The 23,500-nt window shown below is 41.7% G+C and overlaps 1 protein-coding gene across 1 annotated transcript in view; it reads right to left on the reverse strand.

The window, feature by feature from the left end:
• WDR7 (WD repeat domain 7) overlaps window positions 1–23,500 on the reverse strand; it is a 357,963-nt gene that overhangs the window by 99,665 nt on the left and 234,798 nt on the right. Inside the window, exons 22-23 of the mRNA XM_047086392.1 lie at window positions 11,500–11,686; window positions 360–477 (exon numbers count right to left, since the gene is read on the reverse strand). Of these exons, the coding sequence (XP_046942348.1) occupies window positions 360–477; window positions 11,500–11,686 (305 nt within the window). The remainder of the gene's footprint in view (window positions 1–359; window positions 478–11,499; window positions 11,687–23,500) is intronic.

The raw sequence follows: 23,500 nt of genomic DNA on the forward strand, positions 1-23,500 counted from the left end.
AAATAAGTTAAGTTTTGATTACAGGCAGGAATTTATACTTGTAAAATATGAATGCCTATAGCATATTTTAATTAGAATCAGCCTGCGATATTTCAGATTGAAAAATTAATTTCAAATATTTGCAAGTGAGTTAACTTTGAGAACAGAAATGAATACAAAAGCGCAGGTAATGAAGGCATTGCCGTGGTAATCGCTGTGCAGGCACACAGGTTTGTATCTATTCATTTCAGCACGAGATTATTAGCTTGCGTTGTTCTAGAACAAACTGGAAAGATTATTCGTGGATATGGACCCTCAGCTCACAAGGTCTAATAATTCCTCTAAGTGAGAAGGTGGAGCACCCAGAGAGGCTCCCTCACCTCTTTGGCGATAGTTGTGATGAAGGCGGGTGGTCTGGCAGTGGCAATGAGCGAGAGGGCGTGCCTCGCAGAGCGGGCGGAGTCAGCAGCCGGGCTAAGAGGCAGCCCCATTGTGATGCTAAACAGGGATCAGAAAAAAAGGAAAAGAGAAAAGAAGCATTAGAAATATAGACTGAAAAGATTAGACACAGCTTATAATGTCAGTTCAAGGTCAATGGGAGCACTCAAACAGTTAGAATATAATGGACTTGCAACAATGAGCAGTGATTAGGAGTCAGGGTGTTCTGGCATCAAATACAAAATCGAATAATTAACCGTGAAGATTGAAAACAGTATGTGCATCTGTCCAAAGTGTTAAAAACGCCTTGTTAACAAATTATCAAGAACTAGTACTGAACGCACATCCCAAAGCTCAGGATAAGGCAAGAAAGAAGACTGAGCTGGGCATTTTCAGTTTTTTTTGCTAAAAAAAAAAATGAAAGGTAATAATTTGTTTGTAAGGCCACATAAAAAGGCTTCATTTAAGGACGTGTATCTGAAAGGAAGCAAAATTCACTTCTGTCCATAGACTTCTCAAAAGAACTGAAAATCGCAAAATTATTTTTAGTTTTTATAATTATTTTTAGTTTGAAATAACCTCAGTACTGTTAATTTACCTCATGGTCAATACTTTTAGAACCAATCTACTAGTCAGCACGTTCTGCCAATGGTTATTTTGTATTGATGCAAAAATTATATTAATGGATACTTATTTTCTCTCTATAAAGATCATAGGCATGGCATTGTCCAGGCTATATATAAGCATATATACATGATGAAATAAATCTTTCCAAGCTGTGAGACTATTCTCATAGGATAGTGATATTATATTCCTTTGCCAACCCTAAAACCTAAATATGACTTCTGTTGTAAGCTTCCTGTACATTTTACAGGGACTACTGTGAAAACTAGTTAAGACTTTTTATTAAAATGTGGGATGTGATCCACACCTCAGCTGTACACAAGGGGCATTTTGCTACTCAGTAAGAGATGCATCATAGTTTCTCCCTCTAGTTAAATAAATTCGACACTTAAATACCCATAAGAAATTATAGGAAGATTTTTCCTGCTCCAATTAAATAAGTATGCATGTTTCATGTGTAAACTGAATTGTGTTTACTAAAAATTCTTAAAAAGTTTACCAATATTTCTATGATTAGTCTAAGAATCATTATTTTAACTTTTAGATGAAAATAAGTATGCGTTAGGCATTCCGATCACTGTTAACAGAAAGGTAAACTGATTATAAAGAATTCTGCTTATAATTTTTTTGTGACTGCTACATTGCTTAAATCTTTGACTGAACATCTAATGGCCTCCAGTCTTTTTTCCAAGCTGAGGGTAGATACAAAGCAGGATCTCAGAGAGGAGGGTAGACAGCATTCCTTTGATGTTTACCACTACAAAGAGATGTGAGCGGATGTACACGCATATAGCGCGCATGTGCAAGAAACAGGAAGCCCGCCAGGGCGAACATATCACCTCCAAAGACGATCCTGACATCCTAGGTACTCGGTAGGGGCTGGAAAGAGGCGCTTAACAGTAAAGCAGGGCGGGGTAGGTGGCCAGTTTCTTTTCTGGATTAAACTTTACTATTGAGAATTCCAGAAAAGAAATGTTCACCGTGTGAGCACTGTTGGCCTGGATTGCTTAATAATTATTGTAACGTTTAGATCACATTTTAAGAAATTCAAAAGCTAATTACACCTTCTAGATTCTGTATGATGTTTCTTTCGCCAATACAAAAAGGTGTTGATATTATCAAAAGGCTGAAACCAACAAAACTGGTATGTTAACTAAATAATTCTGAGCAAACCTAACTCAAATTTCCTAAGATCAATAAAATCACAGAATGTTGGGAGTTGGAAAAGATCCCCAGGCAACAACCCCTGCCCGGCCGTCAGCCGTGGGGAAAGGATGTCTGTCTCCTGGGCAGCCTGGCCCATGTCTGGAAGGCACGGCAGGGAGGAAGAACTGGAAGTGGAACGTGAGGTCTAGGTTTGAAATTGAACTTTCCTACACTATGTCCTCATGCATCTGCCCAGGAAGGGGGTGGTATCAGCATTTTGTGAAGGGGAAGTTGGGTCCAGAGCTCAGTGAGGAGCCAAGGTAGTAGTGTGATGTCTTTCAGGACAGGGACCTTTGGAGAAAATAAAGGGGGGAGGGGCTTGACCATACTGTGGTTAACTGGATTGATGAACTGGTCACATGACCAAACTCTGCGACTTTGGATGAACGGCTAGACTGCACCCCTGAGTGGGGTTTCCAGTGGTATGTGGTAACACGTGGACTTCAGCTCTGTTCTTTTCAACGTCAATCACAATTTAAATGAAGATATGCACAGTTATCAACTGGTGTGGACAGGTTGTAATGGAAAGCAACTGTACTAAATGGCAGAAATGGGATTCAAACAGTCCTCAAAAAGATCAAATTGAGCTGAAGATAGAAGTCTTATGTGTGGTACAAATGACCCAACGTTACAGGAATGGGAAGACCAAGCTTACGGAGCTGCGGTAAGGGTTGCCAGTGAAGCACAGATACATATGTTAATGAGGGGGCTGCCTAATGGGCTCCATTGTATCAAGGGAAACATGGTGATAGACAACATGTTGCCCCTGCTGAACTTCGTGGTTCTGGCTGCCTGTCTGCCATCCCTGTGGCGGTACCGCCTCCTTAGTGGCTAAGGGATGGGATCTGCCTTCTGCAGGCCAAGTGTCAGAGGACCCTTCCGGAATACATACAGAAGAGTCCCGTCTATTCCCAGCTGTGTGCTGTTGTGACCTCTTGCAGTTGGAAACCAGAGTTCTACTCACACAAACAGGATCCCACCAGACTCACCACCCGCTGCTCTTCCAGCCCTTCTCTGTGCCCTCTGCAGAAAAGTTTAGTGGGAAGCCAAGAAGAGGGGGAAGGAAGGGAGAAAGAGAAGGGGAGAATGGGAATGAATGGCTATGCATGTGTGTGTTCACCTGAGGATGACCAGTGACGAGTGGATACTGTACCCCTAACCTTATGCTGTGCTCTTTGGCCACCCTGGACTGAGTAAGCACAAGGTATGTAGAATGGGCCTATTAGAGGAGCCACTTCACAAGGCTGTTGAGAAGATTAAGTGAGCAGGCGGATAGAAAAACCTCCAGCCAAGCCTCTCACCTATATCATACATACAATAGATGTTTCCTCTGGCCCAAGATGACTCTCACAAGCAGAAACAAAGTGAAAAGAAAATGAGATGAACTAACAGCAGGTCACTGGTTTCAAGTTAAAGGCCTAGTCCCATATCACCCTTAACCCATCTCAGCAAATGACCTTGTGCATTTGGGGAAATCGGCAAACTTCTTGTGGTAGGAAAAGTGGTCAAGTTCGGGGTCTGGAAGAGAAGCTGTAGGGTAATAGGTAAGGAAGCTAACCAAAGACCCATATGACTACTGCCCGTGATTTCAGCAGAAGCGGGGACATCCCACGATGTGCACAGGCGTCGATGTGTGCATTTGAGCGATTCCCACCATCAGTGTCTGACGGCCTAAGTGCAGGACGTCACATTGTGGACACATCTGTTGTTCTGAGGTCAAGGTTCTGTTGTTCTGAGGTCAAGGTTCTGCACAGGTTCAGCATAGCCACAGTGCACAGGATGGAAGGTTTCACGTGTGAGAACAGAGAGGAGTGGCCAAGGCATAGGGGAAGAAGACAAACCTTTTCTCTCCTCTGTAGTCCACTTAATGCCCCACTGCCAGAGTAATCTTCCAAAAGCACTAACTTTATTTCATGGTTAACCTGCTTAAAAACCTCACTGGGTCCCAGTGCTTCTAAGAAAAATCTTAAACTCCTTGGCTTGAGGTCCTGAGTCCTCCATAATCTAGTTTCACTAACTCATAACTCAGTCTTTTCAACACCCATGCTCCTGAGGCCAGGATAATTTCCAAGTCCGTCCCTAGAATTCCATTTCTTTTCTGACTATAGTATGTGGCTTATGCTTCTCCACTACCCTCTCCCCATTGGCACACTCTCCTCCCTCCCTTCTGTTCAATTCTTGCTCAAGCCTGCGTGCTGGTCTGCAATTGCTAGAGCATTCAATTACAATCTAGTGAAACAAAAACACCCAACGACAAAACCCATTTATTCTAGGCTCTTAGCACTGAATCTGATTCTGCCAGGCATTATGAATTACGTTTGTATTGTGAACTCTGTGCAGATAGGTACCATGCCTTCTAATCCTGTGCATCCCCCCAAAGTGCCTAGTGCAGCCCTTGGACATCGTGGTAGCTCAATAGTTACGTGCTAAATGAAGTTACCCGGAAAATCCGGCAGGAAAAAAAAAATCACTTAAGCCAGTTATTTGGCTGAACTGACCAGGCAATGAAGTCAAAGTAATTGATCTGGTAGTCCCAACAGACGAAGTCTAATTCTACATGTAGTTATCTTGAAAGTCAAAGGTGCACTGTGTATGTGATATATTTTAATGTGGGATTCTAACTGAATGAAGAAGGATCATACTCTCAGGGCCTGAAATTAAAGGGGTGTCTGCCTTATTCTGGAATCTGTACGTGAACACAGAACTCACTCTTTTCATCTGATTCTGCTTATCTGGCTGTTATGCAGATCATTTGTTATTTAGGTTTATAAGATGGGTCTTTAGTTTAAAAAATATGAGATGACATACTCTCTATTTTACTCAGCACTTTGGTGTACACATCCCATGTGAAATACCAGAGATGATAGATACTGTAAATAAAAATCATGAATAGAAAAATAGTTCACTCAGGCTGAGCTCATTCCTTACATGACTGCTCATTAATCCTGTTCTAACCCTTACTCCATTGTGGTAAAAGCATTTTAAAAGTTACATGTAAGACCGCTATAGTTAAATGTCACCATCTACAATTGTCAGACTTCCCCATCTGTCAAATTAAGGAATACTCTATGAGAATATTCAGGGGGGAAAAACCACTTAGACTTTCAGAGAACAACCCACAAATCATGGTCAACAGTATTATGGACTAAATGTTTGTGTCCCCTGAAAATTCACCCCAATGTGATGGTCTCTGGAGATGGAGCCTCTGGGAGATAATTAGGGTCAGATGAGGACATGTGGGTGCGGCCCTCACGGTGCGATCTGTGCCCACTGGAGAGACACCAGAAAGCTTGCTCTCACTCTCTCCCCGAGTGGTGGGCACACAGCGACATGGCAGCCAGCCGCCTACCAGCCCAGGAAAGAGGCCTCAGAAAGAGACCTGCCTTGTCAGCACCTTGTTCTTGGACTTCCCAGCTCCTAGAACTACGAGAAATAAATTCCAATACCAGTCTGTGGTATGAGGTATGGAAGTCCAAGCTGACCAAGTCAAAGAGTAACAGGGCACTGAAAACAAGGCTCATGGAGAACAAAGACTGAAATTATTTGGAATATGCATACTTACAGAACAACTGGGAGTTCCATCTTACCCCTTCTGGGTAAAACAGATGTACTAATAAATGTCTTTAATGTAATCAAGAGTCGTTAATTCTTGTCATGTTAAACCTTAATTTGATAACTCAAAGGTGGCATCAGTTTCTTAAACGCAAATGTGGCGAATGCCCCAACAAGTGCCTGTCTTTTAGACCTATTTCCCATATGTTGTACACATTTACAACTAGGAGTTGTAATGTAAAATCTGCGCTAACAAGATTTAGTCAAATGGTTCCCTCAGATTACAAACTTTCTATTAAAAATAGATGTCATATGAATACGAAAAATAATTTAAAATTTTTTTACATTTATTTATTTTTGAGAGAGAGAGACGGACAGAGCACAAGTCGGGGGGTTGCAGACAGAGAAAGAGACACGAAATCCAAAGCAGGCTCCAGGCTCTGAGCTGTCCGCACAGAGCCTGACGCGGGGCTCGAACTCACAAACTGCGAGATCGTGAACTAGTGAGAGTCTGAATTTGGTGCCCAACCGACTGAGCCACCCGGGCACCCCAGGAAAAATAATTTAAATGTAAAACCCTCAAGCGCCTTATTGTTTGTATGATGTGTTCTTTTTTCTACTCCCTGCCGCTCAAATTTTTAAAAGTGTGGTTGAAACTTGAGTTAAAATGCCAATTCCCTTTTCTCCAATTCTACTTTATGTGGTTCAAAAAGAGTATTTCTAACATATGGGGCTTTCAAAGCATGCATGGTTTCCAGTGACTATACGTTTCTCTTTGAAAGTTTGGTAAACTGAATATCCCAGAAAAGCAGTGGGTTTTGGCAATTCATTAACATCCCTCAGCCGTGGCAGTAACAGATGAGAGACCGCCCACCTTTGGCAGTGGGGGCCAAAACGGCTCTGCCCTTCTCTTTCAGAGTAAAGGCCCCGCAACATGAACTAGGAAAACAAAACCATAAACAGATCACAACGTGTAGAAAATGGAGTCTAGTTTTCCAGAAGCACAACAGTTTTTCCATACATTTATAAAGTCAGATTTTCAACTGTTTCTAACACTGTATCCTTATTTACATAACCATGCTGATCTAAAAAATGATGGATTTATAAAAAACATAATACTACATGTTTCTATTTTTCTCACCATTAGTTGAGATGGCTTTACCTATGATCTCAATGCAATGCAGCCTGCATTTTCTATTCAACGGTCCATCATGAATGAGCAGCCCATAATCATTAATTTAAAAACTTCCTCAGAGAGTCTACCTGTGATCGTCTGTCACATAAAGGGTGGCATAACCATACGGGTATGGGAACAGCAGAATAGGAGTCGGGAGGCTCAAGTGATAGTCTCTACTCCTCCAGTACTGCTGAGATCTCAGGCAAGTTGTATTAGCTCTCCCAACTTTGTTTTTATTGAATAGCATCTTGAGAGCACCGGATTGAATGCTGCTGAAGAGTTTCATCTCTAAAATTCTATGACTTAATTAAGCGTCTATTGAATGCAAATCATGTGACAGGTGCTATGAATAAACATGAATACATGCATAATACATGACCCAGGCACTCAAGGAGCTTCCTGATATTTAAATAGGCTATTTTTCCAGAAGGTACAAAATTCGTGATGGAAAGGATTTCCCTCAGTGTGTTTTTAAAATCTGAAAGTACACTGAAAACTCTGACTTGACCACTTTCACGTCCTCTGAACAGGCTATCTTATTACTCCGCAGACGCGAGGTGGAGAGCGGCGGGAGCAGACCTGGGTCAGGGAGACCTAGGTCTGAAACTCACCTTTTTCACTGACTGGTGTTTCTGTGGACAAGAGACAGAACCTCTCTCGGATTTGCTTTGTGATCTTCTATTATCATTTTTATCATCATTTTATAAAGGAAAAGGTAAAACCCATCCTCTTTTTAGCCCGGAATTCTATTCCCCAGAGATAACCGGGAAGAGGCTTATGTTCAAGTTTTACTTGGGCACACCCCACAGTTGAGGTTCTGCAAGGAATTAATGAATACAATGTAAAACAGCGTGTCTAGTCACTTGCCCTGCGTTTTAAGGAGCGCTTTGGCATCTGCTGGGCATGCCTGTACTTCCCATCTGTCTTTTGCAGGTCCTTGCTCTTCTGCCCCTCCTCACAATTATCCCGATGAAAGATGCAAAGAAAACTCTTCCCAGCATCCTTTCTGAGCACCCAGCGTGACTCACCCTCCCCCCCCCTCCCCCTCCACGCTCTGGGCGTCCATACCTTTCACACTGCTTCTCACCTCCCATCGTGATTACCTCCAGGCACATCTTACCCTTCCTTCGGACAGCAAATGCCTTGGAGACAGGATCTTTGTATGATGCAACTTTGTAACTATACAATACCCCATACTGTCCCTTCCGAATATCAACTACTCGGTAAAAGCTTGCTTACTTAACACAGTTTAAGGTTTGGTGAAATATTTGAAAATATTAGAAAATAACTGGTTTTATTTTTATTTCAAAGATGGAAAATTCTCAGTTCTATCTCTAAAAGAAAGGCATCTGAATTTTGGAAAAATGCCCTATCAATTGGGCCACCCATAGTCTTGCAGGAGACCTCTCAGAAATCATCTCTGACAGAGGATGTCAGTATGTGGGAGAGAGAGGAAGAAAGAAACTCTGCTATCATCTGTGTTCTCCAGAACTAGGCAGCAGCCTAGACTAGCCACCCTCCTCAGTCTCCTCCCTCACAAACTCACAAGAATGGGAATCAAGAGGGAAGCGTTGTGTATTTTTTTTTTTTCTTTTTCAATTAACGTGAACTGGAATTTTAAAAAAGCACAAGCCTAACATAAAAGCTTCCTCATAAAGCATGTGTAACATTGCAGTCAGAAGCAAGGGAGCTGAGCACCGTTAGCATGTACGCAGCAAATCAGGCACAAAAGGGTGGCCCAGGAGGCCGGCATCATGCGGGTCCCCCCTGTACATGTCCCTGCTCCATTCTGCCCCGTCTCGGTCCTTCCGCAGCCTGTACCAAGTATTCATGGATGGAACAGGCCATTTTCAATCTAAATCTTGTTATAGATTAATAAGCAAACATTTTCTTGCTTATTATGCAATTTATCATGATGAAAATTACATTGGACTCCTCAAGGCTACATGCTGATACATTCATTTATTCAGAGCTGTGTATAGAGAGTTATACTAATCTTCATGACAGAAAAGGATGTAATAGCAAGATTTAAATTACGTACTGAAGCGCTAAAGTATTTGTGTCTGTGGACATACTACATGTAGATAAAACACAGCACATCTTTATGTTTGCTGATAGAAGCTTTGTGTACACGGATTTAAAAACAAAACAAAGCAAATTTTAAATACTATGCCTAAAATAAAGCCCATTACTTCTCCCAGGCAACAAAACAAGACTGCACACTGTTGAAATTGTGTTTAGATCAGCCTTGAAAATAGGCTATAAAATTAGGTCAAAACAAAATTCTAGACTCCTTGGAGGGTGTACAGGGCACCTGCAGCCAAGGGGGACAGCGAAGGGTTGGAAATATGTTCTGGGCTTTGCACAAAGGCCAGCTGCCTCTTACTATTGCTTCCAACTCACAGGCTCACTTTCTTCCTAATTCTTAAAGTCAATCAAGAACTGCAGGCCTCCTGTATCCAAAACCTATGCTGGCTGCCATTATGTCAATTATTCATTCTAGAAATGAGCTGCTCTTGGTCTGTGGAACACTGAAACAACGACAATGGATGGCGTCACCACTGACACTACCACCTGTTGGGAACATCCATTCAACCATTTAACATGTGCTAAGTACTCTTTTAAGCACTCTGCAAATACAAACACATTTAATATCAACCTTATGAGGCAGGTGCTTACCTAGCCCCAACTTGTAGACGGAACCGAGGTAAGAGGTGAAGTGACCTACTGAAGAGCGTACAGCTAGGGAGACACAGAGGTGATGTTTAGAAGTGTGGTTGTATGACAGGAAGTTGGGGGGGGGTACAGTTGCCTAAACTAGAATAAATTCCTTCTCCTACCAACCCATCTTGGGACTCGGGGCCAGGAATACCCAATCTGCAGGCAAAGCCACAGTCCAGCCTCTACTAGCTTCTTCGGTCTCCACTTCCCGAGCCTAGTGCAGCCCGCAGAAAGACTACAGGCCAAAGCCACGCTGGGTCATAAGGAAACCGTGGGCTATGAGAAAGACAACCATGATGAAAAGGGCAGAGATTTCTAGATGTTTCCAAGGTTAACAAAGATAAGAATGAAATGCCCATTGAGAAAAATCAAAGAGGTGATAACATTTGCATTTAGAGAGGCACCTGGGCCAGTTCAAGGATTCCTAACTAGGAATTCCCACCAGCTAAGATGGCTATACTAAAAAGAAACAAAAACAAAAACCTTCCTCTGGGGAATTAGTCAAGATGAACCTCTATCACCACCCCCAAACCCCTTCCCATCATTCTTGGCCACTTGGTTACCAACGGTTTCCTACTGATTTGATTTTAGTGGTTCCCTCAACTCATCTGCCTTTCCCGGGACCCTCATCTCTGCAACCTCCTATGGCCAGTCATATCCTGTGGGCAAGGGAAGCCTTAAAAAGTGTGATTTTAAAAATCACTATGAGTGGGGCGCCTGGGTGGCGCAGTCGGTTAAGCATCTGACTTCAGCCAGGTCACGATCTCGCGGTCCGGGAGTTTGAGCCCCGCGTCGGGCTCTGGGCTGATGGCTCAGAGCCTGGAGCCTGTTTCCGATTCTGTGTCTCCCTCTCTCTCTGCCCCTCCCCCGTTCATGCTCTGTCTCTCTCTGTCCCAAAAATAAATAAATGTTGAAAAAAAAAATTAAAAAAAATCACTATGAGGGGCACCTGGGTGGTTCAGTCAGTTAAGTGTCCGACTCTTGATTTTGGCTCAGCTCATGATCTCACAATTCATGAGATAGAGTACCATGTTGGGCTCTGTGCTGACCGCAGGGAGCCTGCTTGGGATCCTCTCTTTCTCCCTCTCTCTGCCTCTTCCCCACTCACATGTGCTCTCTCTCTCTCAATAAATAAATACACTTTATTTTTTAAAAAAAATTTTAATATTTATTTTTGAGAGAGAGAGAGAGAAAGAGAAAGAGAGTGCACATGCACGTGCACACGAGTGGGCAAGGGGTAGAGAGAGAGGGAGACAGAATCCGAAGCAGGCCCCAGGCTCTGAGCTGTCAGCACAGAACCCGATGCAGGGCTTGAACCCACGAACCACAAGATCACGACTTGAACCTGCTGAGCCACCCAGGTGCCCATAAATAAATTTTATTTTAAAAAATCACTGTGAGTATGAAGGGTAACTCCCCAAACTATGTCCACGTATTCTATCATAAGTAAAATATTTCTGAGCAAGTATAAATATAATTTTCCTTCTAAGTGACATGTTTACACTACTACTAAATAATAATATGTAGTGTTATATATAAAAGGCCCAATAAGCATAATTGAAAAACTATGTCATAGATCAATCAATCAATGCTAAATCCCAACTGTGCCCAAATTATAGAAATATACTTCCCTTTCATGGTCTATAACCAAAATTTCATATACAGAGATGTTTGTCTATTGTTTTAAAAATGCACACTCTATCAAGGGCCATCAATGACCTCCAACAGAAATAAACAAACGAAACACCAACCAACAAAACACAAACAAAACCCGTCCGTATTAACTGGGATTGAGCACGTACTTGGCAAGCTGTTTCTCGGCATCAGCACAAAGTTCGAGAAGCCCCATGAGGACTGCAGACACGTCCATGTAAGGCTCCCAGACTGTGAAGCCACGGCCAATCAGATCAATGGCTGTTCTTCGGATCGTGCTGTGGGGGGGCAGTTTGGGGCTCGGGGGCTGCAACAGTAGAAATGTCAGCGCCTTACCTGAAATTACAAAATAAAAGACAGAGCAATAGAGAAATTTTACTTTGGTGATGTTTTCTTTGAAGCGTATTTTCAAAATGTAAACCATGTTGGATTTCTTTTTTTTTTTTTTTTAACTGAAAAGGGGTTTTGAACATTAAGATTATTAAAAGACCCCAAGTTTACAGTTTCTTCAGCCACATACTTTATTTTTATTTTTTACCTTTTTAACCTTTATTTACTTTTGAGACAGAGAGAGAGAGAGCATGAACAGGGGAGGGTCAGAGAAAGAGGGAGACACAGAATCTGAAACAGGCTCCAGGCTCTGAGCTGTCAGCCCAGAGCCCGACGCGGGGCTCGAACCCACAGACCGCGAGATCATGACCTGAGCCGAAGTCGGACGCTTAACCGACTGAGCCACCCAGGCGCCCCCAGCCACATACTTTATTTTTTATTTATTTATTTATTTATTTATTTATTTATTTATTTATTTATTTTTCCAATATATGAAATTTATTGTCAAATTGGTTTCCATACAACACCCAGTGCTCATCCCAAAAGGTGCCCTCCTCAATACCCATCACCCACCCTCTCCTCCCTACCACCCCCCATCAACCCTCAGTTTGTTCTCAGTTTTTAACAGTCTCTTATGCTTTGGCTCTCTCCCACTCTAACCTCTTTTTTTTTTTCCTTCCCCTCCCCCATGGGTTCCTGTTAAGTTTCTCAGGATCCACATAAGAGTGAAACCATATGGTATCTGTCTTTCTCTGTATGGCTTATTTCACTTAGCATCACACTCTCCAGTTCCATCCACGTTGCTACAAGAGGCCATATTTCATTTTTTCTCATTGCCATGTAGTATTCCATTGTGTATATAAACCACAATTTCTTTATCCATTCATCAGTTGATGGACATTTAGGTTCTTTCCATAATTTGGCTATTGTTGAGAGTGCTGCTATAGACATTGGGGTACAAGTGCCCCTCTGCATCAGTACTCCTGTATCCCTTGGATAAATTCCTAGCAGTGCTATTGCTGGGTCATAGGGTAGGTCTATTTTTAATTTTCTGAGGAACCTCCACACTGCTTTCCAGAGCGCCCAGCCACATACTTTAAACAAATAAGCTAGGCTACAGTATTTCATACCATGTTCTAAAGGGCTTTGGTTACATAATAATTATGTATGAATAAGTATATATCATTTCGAAACATATCAGGCACCCTAACTTCCTAACAAGGTTTTTCCCTACCCAGCACTGCACAAATTGGAGATGGCTTCAAATGATGTTATGCGGTACTCATCACTCTTCTGCACCTAAGAGAGTTCACATGTCAACTGCTTCTGTCAGTCGCACTTCTCATCACAGGTGATGCTTTACCAGCAGGGATGAGGGATGGAGAAGGGAGAGGGGTAGTTGTAAAAAGTCTCCCCCACAAGCATCTACGTTTCTCCACATTCTACTCTACTGGTCCAGTACAGTGAGGCCAGGTATGTGGTAAATTCTTCACGCGAGTTTGGTAAACAAATTAAAAGTTCAATATTACTTTGAAATCTGATGAAATGATCTAGATTTTAATTGACATGTACTTTTTTATGTTGAAGAAAACGCTAACGATTTGTATACATACGCCTAATGGCCATTAAGCTTGCAACCCGGGTGGCGAAGAGCAAGCTGCAATTCAGAAGAGGTTGTCTGTTTCTTGAGGGGAAGGACAGAACAGTTTACAAGTCATAGCACCGCAGAGCCGACGGGTTAAGGGGTACATACGCTTCAGATTTCAGACAGGGGAGTCACCAGAGTTTCATGTCTTACTAAGGGCTGAGGACAGTACTCATGAGCTTCATCTTCCTAGTCTGTAAACTGGGGGTAAGAATAGCTATCCTTCACGAAGAGCCCGGGTGTTAAATGAATGAAGGCGTGCAAGGTGTCCTGCCTGGCACCCAGCACCCGGGGGCACTCCACAAACGGCAGTCAGGGCTCATCACAAATAGCACATTCAGCTTGTCTGTCCTCAAAATTAAGAGCATGGCATATAAACTTTGATGCATTCAACAAATAAAAACATTTACTCATGTTTATGCTCTAGCCAATTGTTTTTTTTTAAGTTTATTTATTTTGAGAGAGAGAGAGAGAGAGAGAGAGAGAGACAGAGAAGAGTGGGGGGCAGGCAGAGAGGGCGAGAGAGAATTGTAAGCAGGCTCCATGCTGTCAGCACAGAGCTCGATGTGGGGCTTGATCTCATAGACCGTGAGATCATGACCTGAGTCGAAACCAAGAGTCAGATGCTTAACCGACTAAGCTACCCAGGTGCCCCTGTTCTAGCCAATTGTTCAAGGAGAATGGATTGCAACGGAGATGAGACGAAGTGAACAAAGCTGTAAAGCCCAGATAAGAGTCTGAGAATGCACTTTGTTATTGCTGGCTCAAAATATCTTCTGCCACAGAACCCTTTCAGAATCTGTTGAAAACCATCAGTCTTTTCCCCAGAAAACTACATACAATGCATATACACAGCCACCAAATTCTGCAGAAGAATTTCAAGGAGACCATGGGCCTTGGGTTAACAACTCCTGCCATAAACTGAAAAGGTACTTATATATGGAGAGCCTCCTGGAGGAAACATCCTGAAATGCATGACTTCATTTATACATGTATTTGCAAATTTTACTCTCACATTTAGCCATGTAGATGCCATATGTAAAGCCTCAAGTTTTGTGGATGATTAAAATATAAACTCCTTAAAAAAAAGGTGGCCCACTGGTCTCTATTTTCTGCTAGCACCTATGCATCCCTTGTCACATGGTATTTTTTACAATATAAGCCATGTCCCTTTTCTGCATCAAGTTTGTTGCTCCTTGAGGGTAAGAACTATGTTTCACGTTAACTTTGTATCTCCCAAACCACCAAGCACAGTACTTTGCACACATTATGAACCTAAAGTGTAAATATATCTATCTTTACTGCACGTACCTTTCTAATGCAGCTCCCGGCCCCAGTCTGTCAGAGTATTTCAAAATGTTAAGAAATCCACCACTTTTCTGTTATTCTTTACTTCTAGGAAGTTGTGAGAGCTGCAGAGAACCCCCCACTGCTGTTCTCTGCAGACATCCTGAAGCACACGCAGCCACGGCTTCCCCATAAGGGACAGCCCTCCCTGAAAGTGTATCCTTGGTGAGCAATGTTGTGAAGGGGAAGGAAGGTTTCTTAAGTACAATGTTTTATAGCATTTCAATCATCATCTTCCTTAACGGCACTCCACTATCTCTGTATTCATTACAGGCAGGAGCATTCTGGCAATACTAGGGACCTTGCTGATTTCTTGCAGCCTGTGTATGGGAACTCTGGAGACAGCTGCCTCGCCACTCTGACAATTTTATCCTGAGAGCAAAGTAAACCGTTAAGTGGACGATTTCTTGATATTTTCCATCATTTTTCTGACAAAGTAGGAAGGACAGCATAAAGGATGTGATCACTTACCTTCCAACGAAACGACAGAAAAGGGAGAATCAGTAAGCGTACTTCCAAACATCCCTGGCCTTGCAATGGCCCCCCAGGGTATTTGCTTCCCCTGCAAAGTGTGATCTACCTTCACAGTGAGGATGCCCAGGTCAGCAGGAAATGCAGGTTCCCTACAGCTGTCACCCCTTCCTGTAAATCACTTTCCATTTCATTCAGTGATCTTGTCAGTAAAATTCTCATACAGCATCTCTTCTTTCGTTCAAATCACCATCTCTGGGTAACACAAAAACAAGATCCCCACAGGTCTGGCAGGCCATGCGTGCACCAGGAGAAGGAGAGAGGAAAATGGCCTATTTAACACACACATTTTAAATCTACTAAATACAGGGGCACCTGGGTGGCTCAGTCAGTTAAGTGTCCGACTTGTGCTCAGGTCATGATCTCGCGGTTTGTGAGCTGGAGCCCCGCGTCGGGCTCTGTGCTGACAGCTCGGAGCCTGGAGCCTGTTTCGGATTCTCTGTCTCCCTCTCTCTCTGCCCCTCCCCGCTCACACTCTGTCTCTGTCTCTCTCTCTCCCCCCCTCTCAAAAATAAACAAACATTAAAAAAAATTTTAAATCTATTAACTGGAGTATGATTATTTTGGCCTGTTTTGGAATTATAAAGGCAGAAAAAGTTAAAATTCCACATCTGTCTTGACAATTTATTCCAAGCAAAACCTGTAAATAAGATGAAGACAGTTTTCAAGTTAAACCTTCTGATTTCTAGCCTTGTTGATTAATAAGATGATTATGACTTTAATGCTACCAGGAATAATGACACTGGTGTTCTGAAGGAATAATCTCGGATGCCTAAGTCTTCAAATTTCCTAATCATATATTCTTTCTGATATTAAGGAACGAGCCTTCAAAAATGGTTGTTACGGTAACAAAAAGGGACAGATAAATTTATTCCTTTTCCAACTCATATTGCATTCTGTAATTGAGGGTTTATCTGATCTATGATTCCATAAGAGAGCCACTCTGCAACATGGACCAAGGTGATAAAAAGCTAAAATTAAGACACTGATAGTATCTTCCTTTTTGACAGAAAAAGTCTCATGACAATATTATGAATTTTCACTTTTATCTCTCAGAATTTTCCTTAAACCTGTGGTACCCAATAACGGATGTATTTTAATCTGCATGAGATGCAATCTAATTTTGCACAAAAATACGTATGTATCTTATGTAAATGTTCCACTGTTCCATAGTGCCTCACTGAGTAAGCAAAGTGGAGAATGAAGCTGTTATCTGCCATCGTGACTGATTCCCTCATAAAAGGCACTCTAGTGGCAGTATTAAAAAGTTCAACAAACTAGACTGACACTCATTCAAGGCTTTCTGTAATTTGGTCCCAGCCTCTCCATCCAAAGATTCAGTTATGTGATAACTATAGTGTCACTATAAACACTGGGGAAACAAAAGGAAATAAGACTGAGTTCTTTTCCTCAAGGAAGTTCATTCCAGTTCAGGAGACAGGTGAGCAAACAGGTAATTTGAATATATTCTGAATAGTGTTAGAAGACTTATAAGGACAAGGTGTCAAAACAGAACTTAGGGCCGGTTAAGTGTCTGACTCTGGCTCAGGTCGTGATCTCACAGTTCGTGAGTTCGAGCCCTACATCAGGCTCTCAGCTGTCGGTGTGGAGCCCACTTCAGATCCTCTGTCCCCTCTCTTTGCCCCTCCCCTACTTGGGCCTTCTCTCTCTCTCAAAAATAAACAGAAAGAAAGAAAGAAAGAAAGAAAGAAAGAAAGAAAGAAAGAAAGAAAGAAAGAAAGAAAGAAAGAAAGAAAGAAAGAAAGGAAGAAAGAAACAGAACTTAAGACGGGCACCTAACCCCATTTTATGGGTATGAAAAGGCTTCTAGGGAAAGGGGATTTCCATACCCACACCTAAAGAGTAAGTAGTGGTTAGCCACTCAAAGGAGAGGATGATAGCAAGACAGAGAAGAACATGTCTAAAGACCAGGAAATGAGAGAGAACACAACCAGATAAAGGGATTACACAGGGTTTAATTGGTTGGAAATTGTGTTGGGGGAGAAGGGAGAGGTTGAGGTGATGGGCAAGGGAGAAAAGAGGGCAAGGTGGGTGAAACAGAACAGTGAGACACAAGGCAGGACAGGTTATTAGAGCCCAATTACAAAGAGCTTCACATGCCATGCTAGGAGTCTGTTTATTCTGGTGACAATGGGGGACCACTGGAAAGTTTTAAGCCAAGGAGAGGTTTGATTAGATTTTCATTTTAGAAAGATCAATATTTGGGTTGTGTTGTGATTAGAAAGGGGCAAGACCTATTGCCTGTTAATTCTGATCTACTCATTCCCAGCCAGATGGATTAATTAGAATCACGGAGTTTTCAAATCGAAAGGACTTTAGAAAAATGGCATCGATTCCTATGCTTCAGGTGAGATAACAGAGAACTGTAGAAGGCAAGTGGTTAGCTGCAGGCCTGGGTAAGGAGTCCAGGCCTCCGGAGCCCAGGCCATGCATGCGTAATGGGGCCAGTGCACGGGTCTGGACACAACCTGTGTCTTTACGACAGCATTTTATTCATGATGTTCTATCCAACTATGGATTCAAAACTATATCCCTTATGATCAATCTCCTCCTCCTTCTGAATTAAGGCATAATTTCAGCTGCTGCTCCTCATACAATCAGAAGGTGGCCGTCACTGGTTCAACAGCTAAATGTAGCCACACCAAGATGCCTGCAGTTGTCTCGGCTCTAACTCAGTTGCCTCATGGTCACAAAACGGTCTACTGCACATCTAGCACAGCATCCACCTTCTAGGCAGGAAGTGGTAGAATTCTGAGAGAGCAAAAGGACTTGTGCCAGTTAAGTCGAGCCTCTTTTTCAACGTCTGATTACGTTTCACTGGTCAGAATTATACCGCACACCGGTTCTCCTCGTTTCAAGGAAGCACAAGAAATGTAATTCATTAGCTGACAACTTTGCCACCTTCAATGATACGGGGGTTCGGTTCGCATGGAAGGGGAGAATCGCCTGGAGAAGGTGGCTAGCAATTAGGGGTGCCTGGGTGGCTCGGTTGGCTAAACAGCCAACTCTTGATTTCGGCTCAGGTCACGATCTCACAATTCTTGAGTTCGAGCCTCGCAGGGCTCTGCGCTCCTCTCTCTGCCCCTCCCCAACACGCACTCGCTCTTTCCCTCTAAGATAAACAAATCTTAATAGATACATAGCAATTACTACTCATACGTTAAATAACAATATAGCATCTTTGGGCATTTATTTTATTAGCTGAAATTTATCTAATTTACTTATTTATTTTTATTTTATTGCCTTTTAACATCTGCTAAATGAGTTCCCTGCACTCTATGAAATTTTTTGAAAATACTTTCGTTTGGCACAAGGCTTAACACCATGCTTTACATTCAGTTATCATGAAAAAATTGTTGTTTTGGCACACACCGAGAATTACTTTACCCTGTATGTGCCCAGCACAGTCAGCAAAATTATGCACCGATCAGAAATTTCCAAGAGTCTGCTACAAACCTATGCTGGGCTGTGGCAAAGTTTCCACGGCTCTACGGTGAAATGGCAGAAACATAAACAATGTAGTAAGTCTTTTTCATAAAGCTAAATTTATTCAGTTTAAGGGAGTGCTTATTCTAAGATTATGTTCTTACTATTTTTCTTTTTTTGGTGAATAAAAGATTTTTTAAAAATGAAGATAGTACTAGTTTTTAATGGCTCTAGTGAGCAAAATAAAAAATGTAAAACACCGTTATATACTCTCAAGTTTTATTTTTGGACATTTTACTGGCCCATGATACCTGAAGTTTGGAAACAAATGCCATTTGTAATGAATGTACTATCCTGGGCACCTTCCTCCACTGTAAGTATCCCAACTCAGATTTCTATTACAGGTCTCTGGCTCTTAACCGGGAGTACCCAGAGGCCCCTCATTCACTTGGTTACAGGATAGAATTCGGCATTGTTCTGGAACCACATTCAACGTCCACTTTTCAAATTACTAGTTTTTCTCACCCAAAGATAGGTAAATGGTACAGATACTGCGACAGCTTCATAGTGGGAGTTCGGCTTGTAGCATACCATCACCATGCCCACCCCCCCCACCGCCCCAGCCATGTATATGCAGCCAAAAGTACAAATGAACTACCAAAAATGCAGACGGTGGAAAACAAATCAAAATAAACCCCTTTGAAAAGCAGAAAGTGCTCAAATACAGCATTAGATAAATCACAACTAACTTAGACCCTCTGGAGGTTTGATTTCTGTGGTCGTGCAGTCAAGAGTAGTAATAGCTCATATATTAGAGCTATTTTATTTCAAGCTTTTTATCTCAAGCATTTTTTAAAAAAGTGTTCCAACTTTAATCTTACTGTTTTTTAAAAGTGCTACATAAGACCAAAGCTGCAAGAAAATATTTATGCTTTGCTGTAACAGCAAAACACTAAAAATGAGAAAAGATAGAGCAAAATCAAGCCTACAAAACCTGTGGCTAAAAAGCTGACAGTGTTAGACCATGGCCAACTTGATGCTTTGGCAAGATGAATATTGCCCCATCATGAATTGACCAGTGCAAACTGCCAATTCAAAACATTTTTGTAGTATCTGGCTGCTAATGCTGACCACTCTTTCAAAGATTAACATACAAGCCATCACACACACACACACACACACACACACACACACACACACACACACGAATGCTATTACTTAGGTCATAATGAATTTGTCTTCTGGAGCATTTATTCATCCTTATTACAAAATGTAGATTTACTTTGTCAATACACCCCACATCTATGGAATGCCTATTATATGAAAACACTTTATTAACTATAAAAAACTGTGGTCATATATTTCTTTAAAAAAAATTTTTTTAACGTTTATTTATTTTTTTTTTTAATTTTTTTTTTCCAACGTTTATTTATTTTTGGGACAGAGAGAGACAGAGCATGAACGGGGGAGGGGCAGAGAGAGAGGGAGACACAGAATCGGAAACAGGCTCCAGGCTCTGAGCCATCAGCCCAGAGCCCGACGCGGGGCTCGAACTCACGGACTGCGAGATCGTGACCTGGCTGAAGTCGGACGCTTAACCGACTGCGCCACCCAGGCGCCCCCAACGTTTATTTATTTTTGAGAGAGACAGGCAGAGCATGAGAGAGGAAGGGGCAGAAAGAGGGAGAAACAGAACTTGAAGCAGGCTCCGGGCTCCAAGCTGTCAGCACAGAACCCAATGCAGGTCTCGAACTCACAAACCGTGAGATCATGACCTGAGCCGAAGTCGGACGCTTAACTGACTGAACCACCCAGGTGCCCCTGTAGTGATATATTTCTATAAGCAAATAAACACTGGATATTATTTTAAGCACCATTTGATAGTAAATAACACTTTTATGTTATTTTACTTTTTTCCCCCTCTTTCATTTCTATCAACCTGATAATAGTGGTGCCTTGAGTTCTCCGCAGTCTATTAGATAGGCTGCTTTTCTTCACTTACACACACACACACACACACACACACACACACACACACACAGTCAACTGCCAGTTATGTACACCAACACAACACTTTTAACACAAATTCAAACCTTTATTTTCATACAACCCATAGATCTTGGTAACATATATTCATGATGTGAACACGAATCATGTAGTAGTTTTGTTTTGTTTTGTTTTTGCAGTTTCTATTTGGGCTGAAATAGCACTAAATAAGAAAGAATCACTTAAAAAGTTGCAAACTTGATTTTTTTTTTTTCCCTAGCTTTCTATTTGTACTTTTTATTTCCTTCAAGGAGAGGCTATATTTTTCCTCCCATGCTTCCCTTGAAGCATGAAGACCTCACAGGAATCCTGTGGCTACCTCATAGGCAGATTCTAGAATGAGCTCTTACAAGCCTTCTAAGCAACCATTATAGCCTGAATGAAGAAGGAAACAGCACTGGATAAGTGAAGGGACTGAAGGAAGGAATTGTGGAAGGACACTGCATGACAAAGGGACAGGAGACCTCCATTATGGAGTGCCTCGTTGCTGCAGGCCAAGGGAACCTGGGTTTTATGGCAGCCAATGCTGTCAGAAAACCAGTGGCCACAGGGAGTTTCGAGAACTGGAAATGCCAACAGAAGCCAGCATCATGCCATATTTATCAAGGGAGAATGAAATTTTCTTACGGGAATTATTACAAAACCATAGCATTTCAGAGAATTTTTCAAAGAGTTCTTGTAGAACCTTCATAATTATTACTAGTATCCCACTGGTAGTTGATACACATGACCATTTTCTTGGGCTCTGGCCCCTCCTAGACCAGTCCAGCCAGTCAACAGGCCTAGTTAGAACAAACTTGCTCCTCTTACTTAAAAAATATCATGAATGAAGAAATGGCCATTAACCACCCTTGGCTCTGTATAACAGAGGAGGGAAAAAAAGGTCATATTAAAAAAATGCATTAATTAATAGTTCAATTACAAGGAAACTCCTATGGGAGAACACATTATATGCACTTTAAACCAAATGAATTTATGATGATTTATGCCATTACAATGAGTGCAAAATGAATTAATAATGATTGGCCACTTATTTCAAAGTGTAACCAAGTAAAGGAAGCCTTTTCCCACTTGTTAATGTCCATCAAAGAACAAGGATGGCAGAGTGCCATCTGGAATTCTATTCCTTTGCTTTATACAGAAACTTGATTTAATTAAAAATAATTCCAATGTAGTGTGCCGTATTCATAGATATGGGCTAATTAGCAAACACTTCTATAACTACACGCCTTGTATTAATGCAGTTATTAGAAACTGTTAAACTTTTTACATCCTATATTGCACAAAAACTTGTCATTTAATAAAAACCATAAAGTAACTATTAAATTAGGAGACAGTTTAACAAAGATATTTAAGAACTCATTAATTTACTATCAGTTTTATCAAAAACAGTCCTATTTCAACATAATTTGCTGTTTCTTGTCCTATAATCACACGACAATAAAATCCAAATAATCTTTGATTCAAAGTTCATTTTTTTCAGTTTTACTGAATTTCAAATTAATTTGTGTCATACAATGACATTTAATCTCATGTTGGCTCTTCGTATTTAACATATTTTGGATGGCAGGCTAAAATTAGGGAGTCTTACCTTCCTATAATCAGAAAGTTATGACTTATTGCAAATAACCTTATTCTGCCTCAGAAATGTAAAAAGTACTGATTTTCAGACACTCTGAGGGTCAGCAATAAAGAAGTAAAATAATAGAAGCAAATGTTTATGATACCAAAGAAGTAAAAAAAAAAAAAATCCATTAATCTAGGGAATCTTTAACTAAATGATCCAAATACTTCTATGTCCTGTTCCCAAAAGGTGTAGGATGGTTAAATAGCATGAACGAGTGAGTGGGCAGTTGGGTAAGAGGCAAAAGGACACCAGGGTTTAAGTTCTAGCTTCAGCACCTTACTAGCTAAGTGATCCTTTATGCATCCAATATTTACCAGTGCCTGTTATGTCCCAGGCACTGTTTTTTTTTTTAAATTATTTTAATGTTTATTTATTTTTGAGAGCGAGAGAGAGGCAGAGTGTGAGCGGGGGAGGGGCAGAGAGAGAGGGAGACACAGAATCCGAAGCAGGCTCCAGGCCCTGCGCTGTCAGCACAGAGCCTGATGTGGGACTCGAACTCACAAACTCAGATCAGGACCTGAGCCAAAGTTGAAGGCTTAACCCAATGAGCCCCCCTCCTCCAGGCACTGTTTTTAAGCACAGGTCAACAAATTCTATACTCTCACAAAGCTTACGTTCTAGCTGGGACATAAAGACCAAATAAACGAATAGATATGTCAAGTGGTAGTAAGTCAGGTGAAGAAAAATAAAGCAAAGGTAAGAGCCTAGAAAGTGATCGACAGGAAAGTAGTCTGTAGAAGGTGACATGTGAACAAAGACCTAAGTGAAATGAAAGAGAAGCATGTGGGCATCTGTGGGAGAAGCATTCCAGGCTGAGGGAACAGCACAAAAGGCCCTGAGGTAAGTAGGGATCCCTAAGGGCCAGTAAAAAGTCCAGAGTAGTTAGACGGCAGTGAATAAGGACAAGAGTGGAAGGACATGAAATCAAAAAGGCAGCCATGGATGGATCAGTCACACAGGCCTTTTCCCTAGGGGGTTAAGTGTTATGAGAAATGCATGGAAGTTTCGGGTAGGACAGTGACATGACCTGCCATCATTCAGAAAGTATCTGTGTGCTGTGTACAGAATAGACTGGGGTGGGTTGCAGGCAAAGGGGAACATTAGGGAGGCCAACTGGGAGGTTCTTACAATGGTTCAAGCAAAAGATAATGATGGCTTGGACTAGAACAGTAGTGAC

The sequence above is a fragment of the Lynx rufus genome, unplaced genomic scaffold (assembly GCF_022079265.1).
Source record: "Lynx rufus isolate CCGP_SWC_20201006 ecotype Redwood Valley unplaced genomic scaffold, mLynRuf1.p SCAF_20, whole genome shotgun sequence".
Classification (NCBI taxonomy): Eukaryota; Metazoa; Chordata; class Mammalia; order Carnivora; family Felidae; genus Lynx; species Lynx rufus.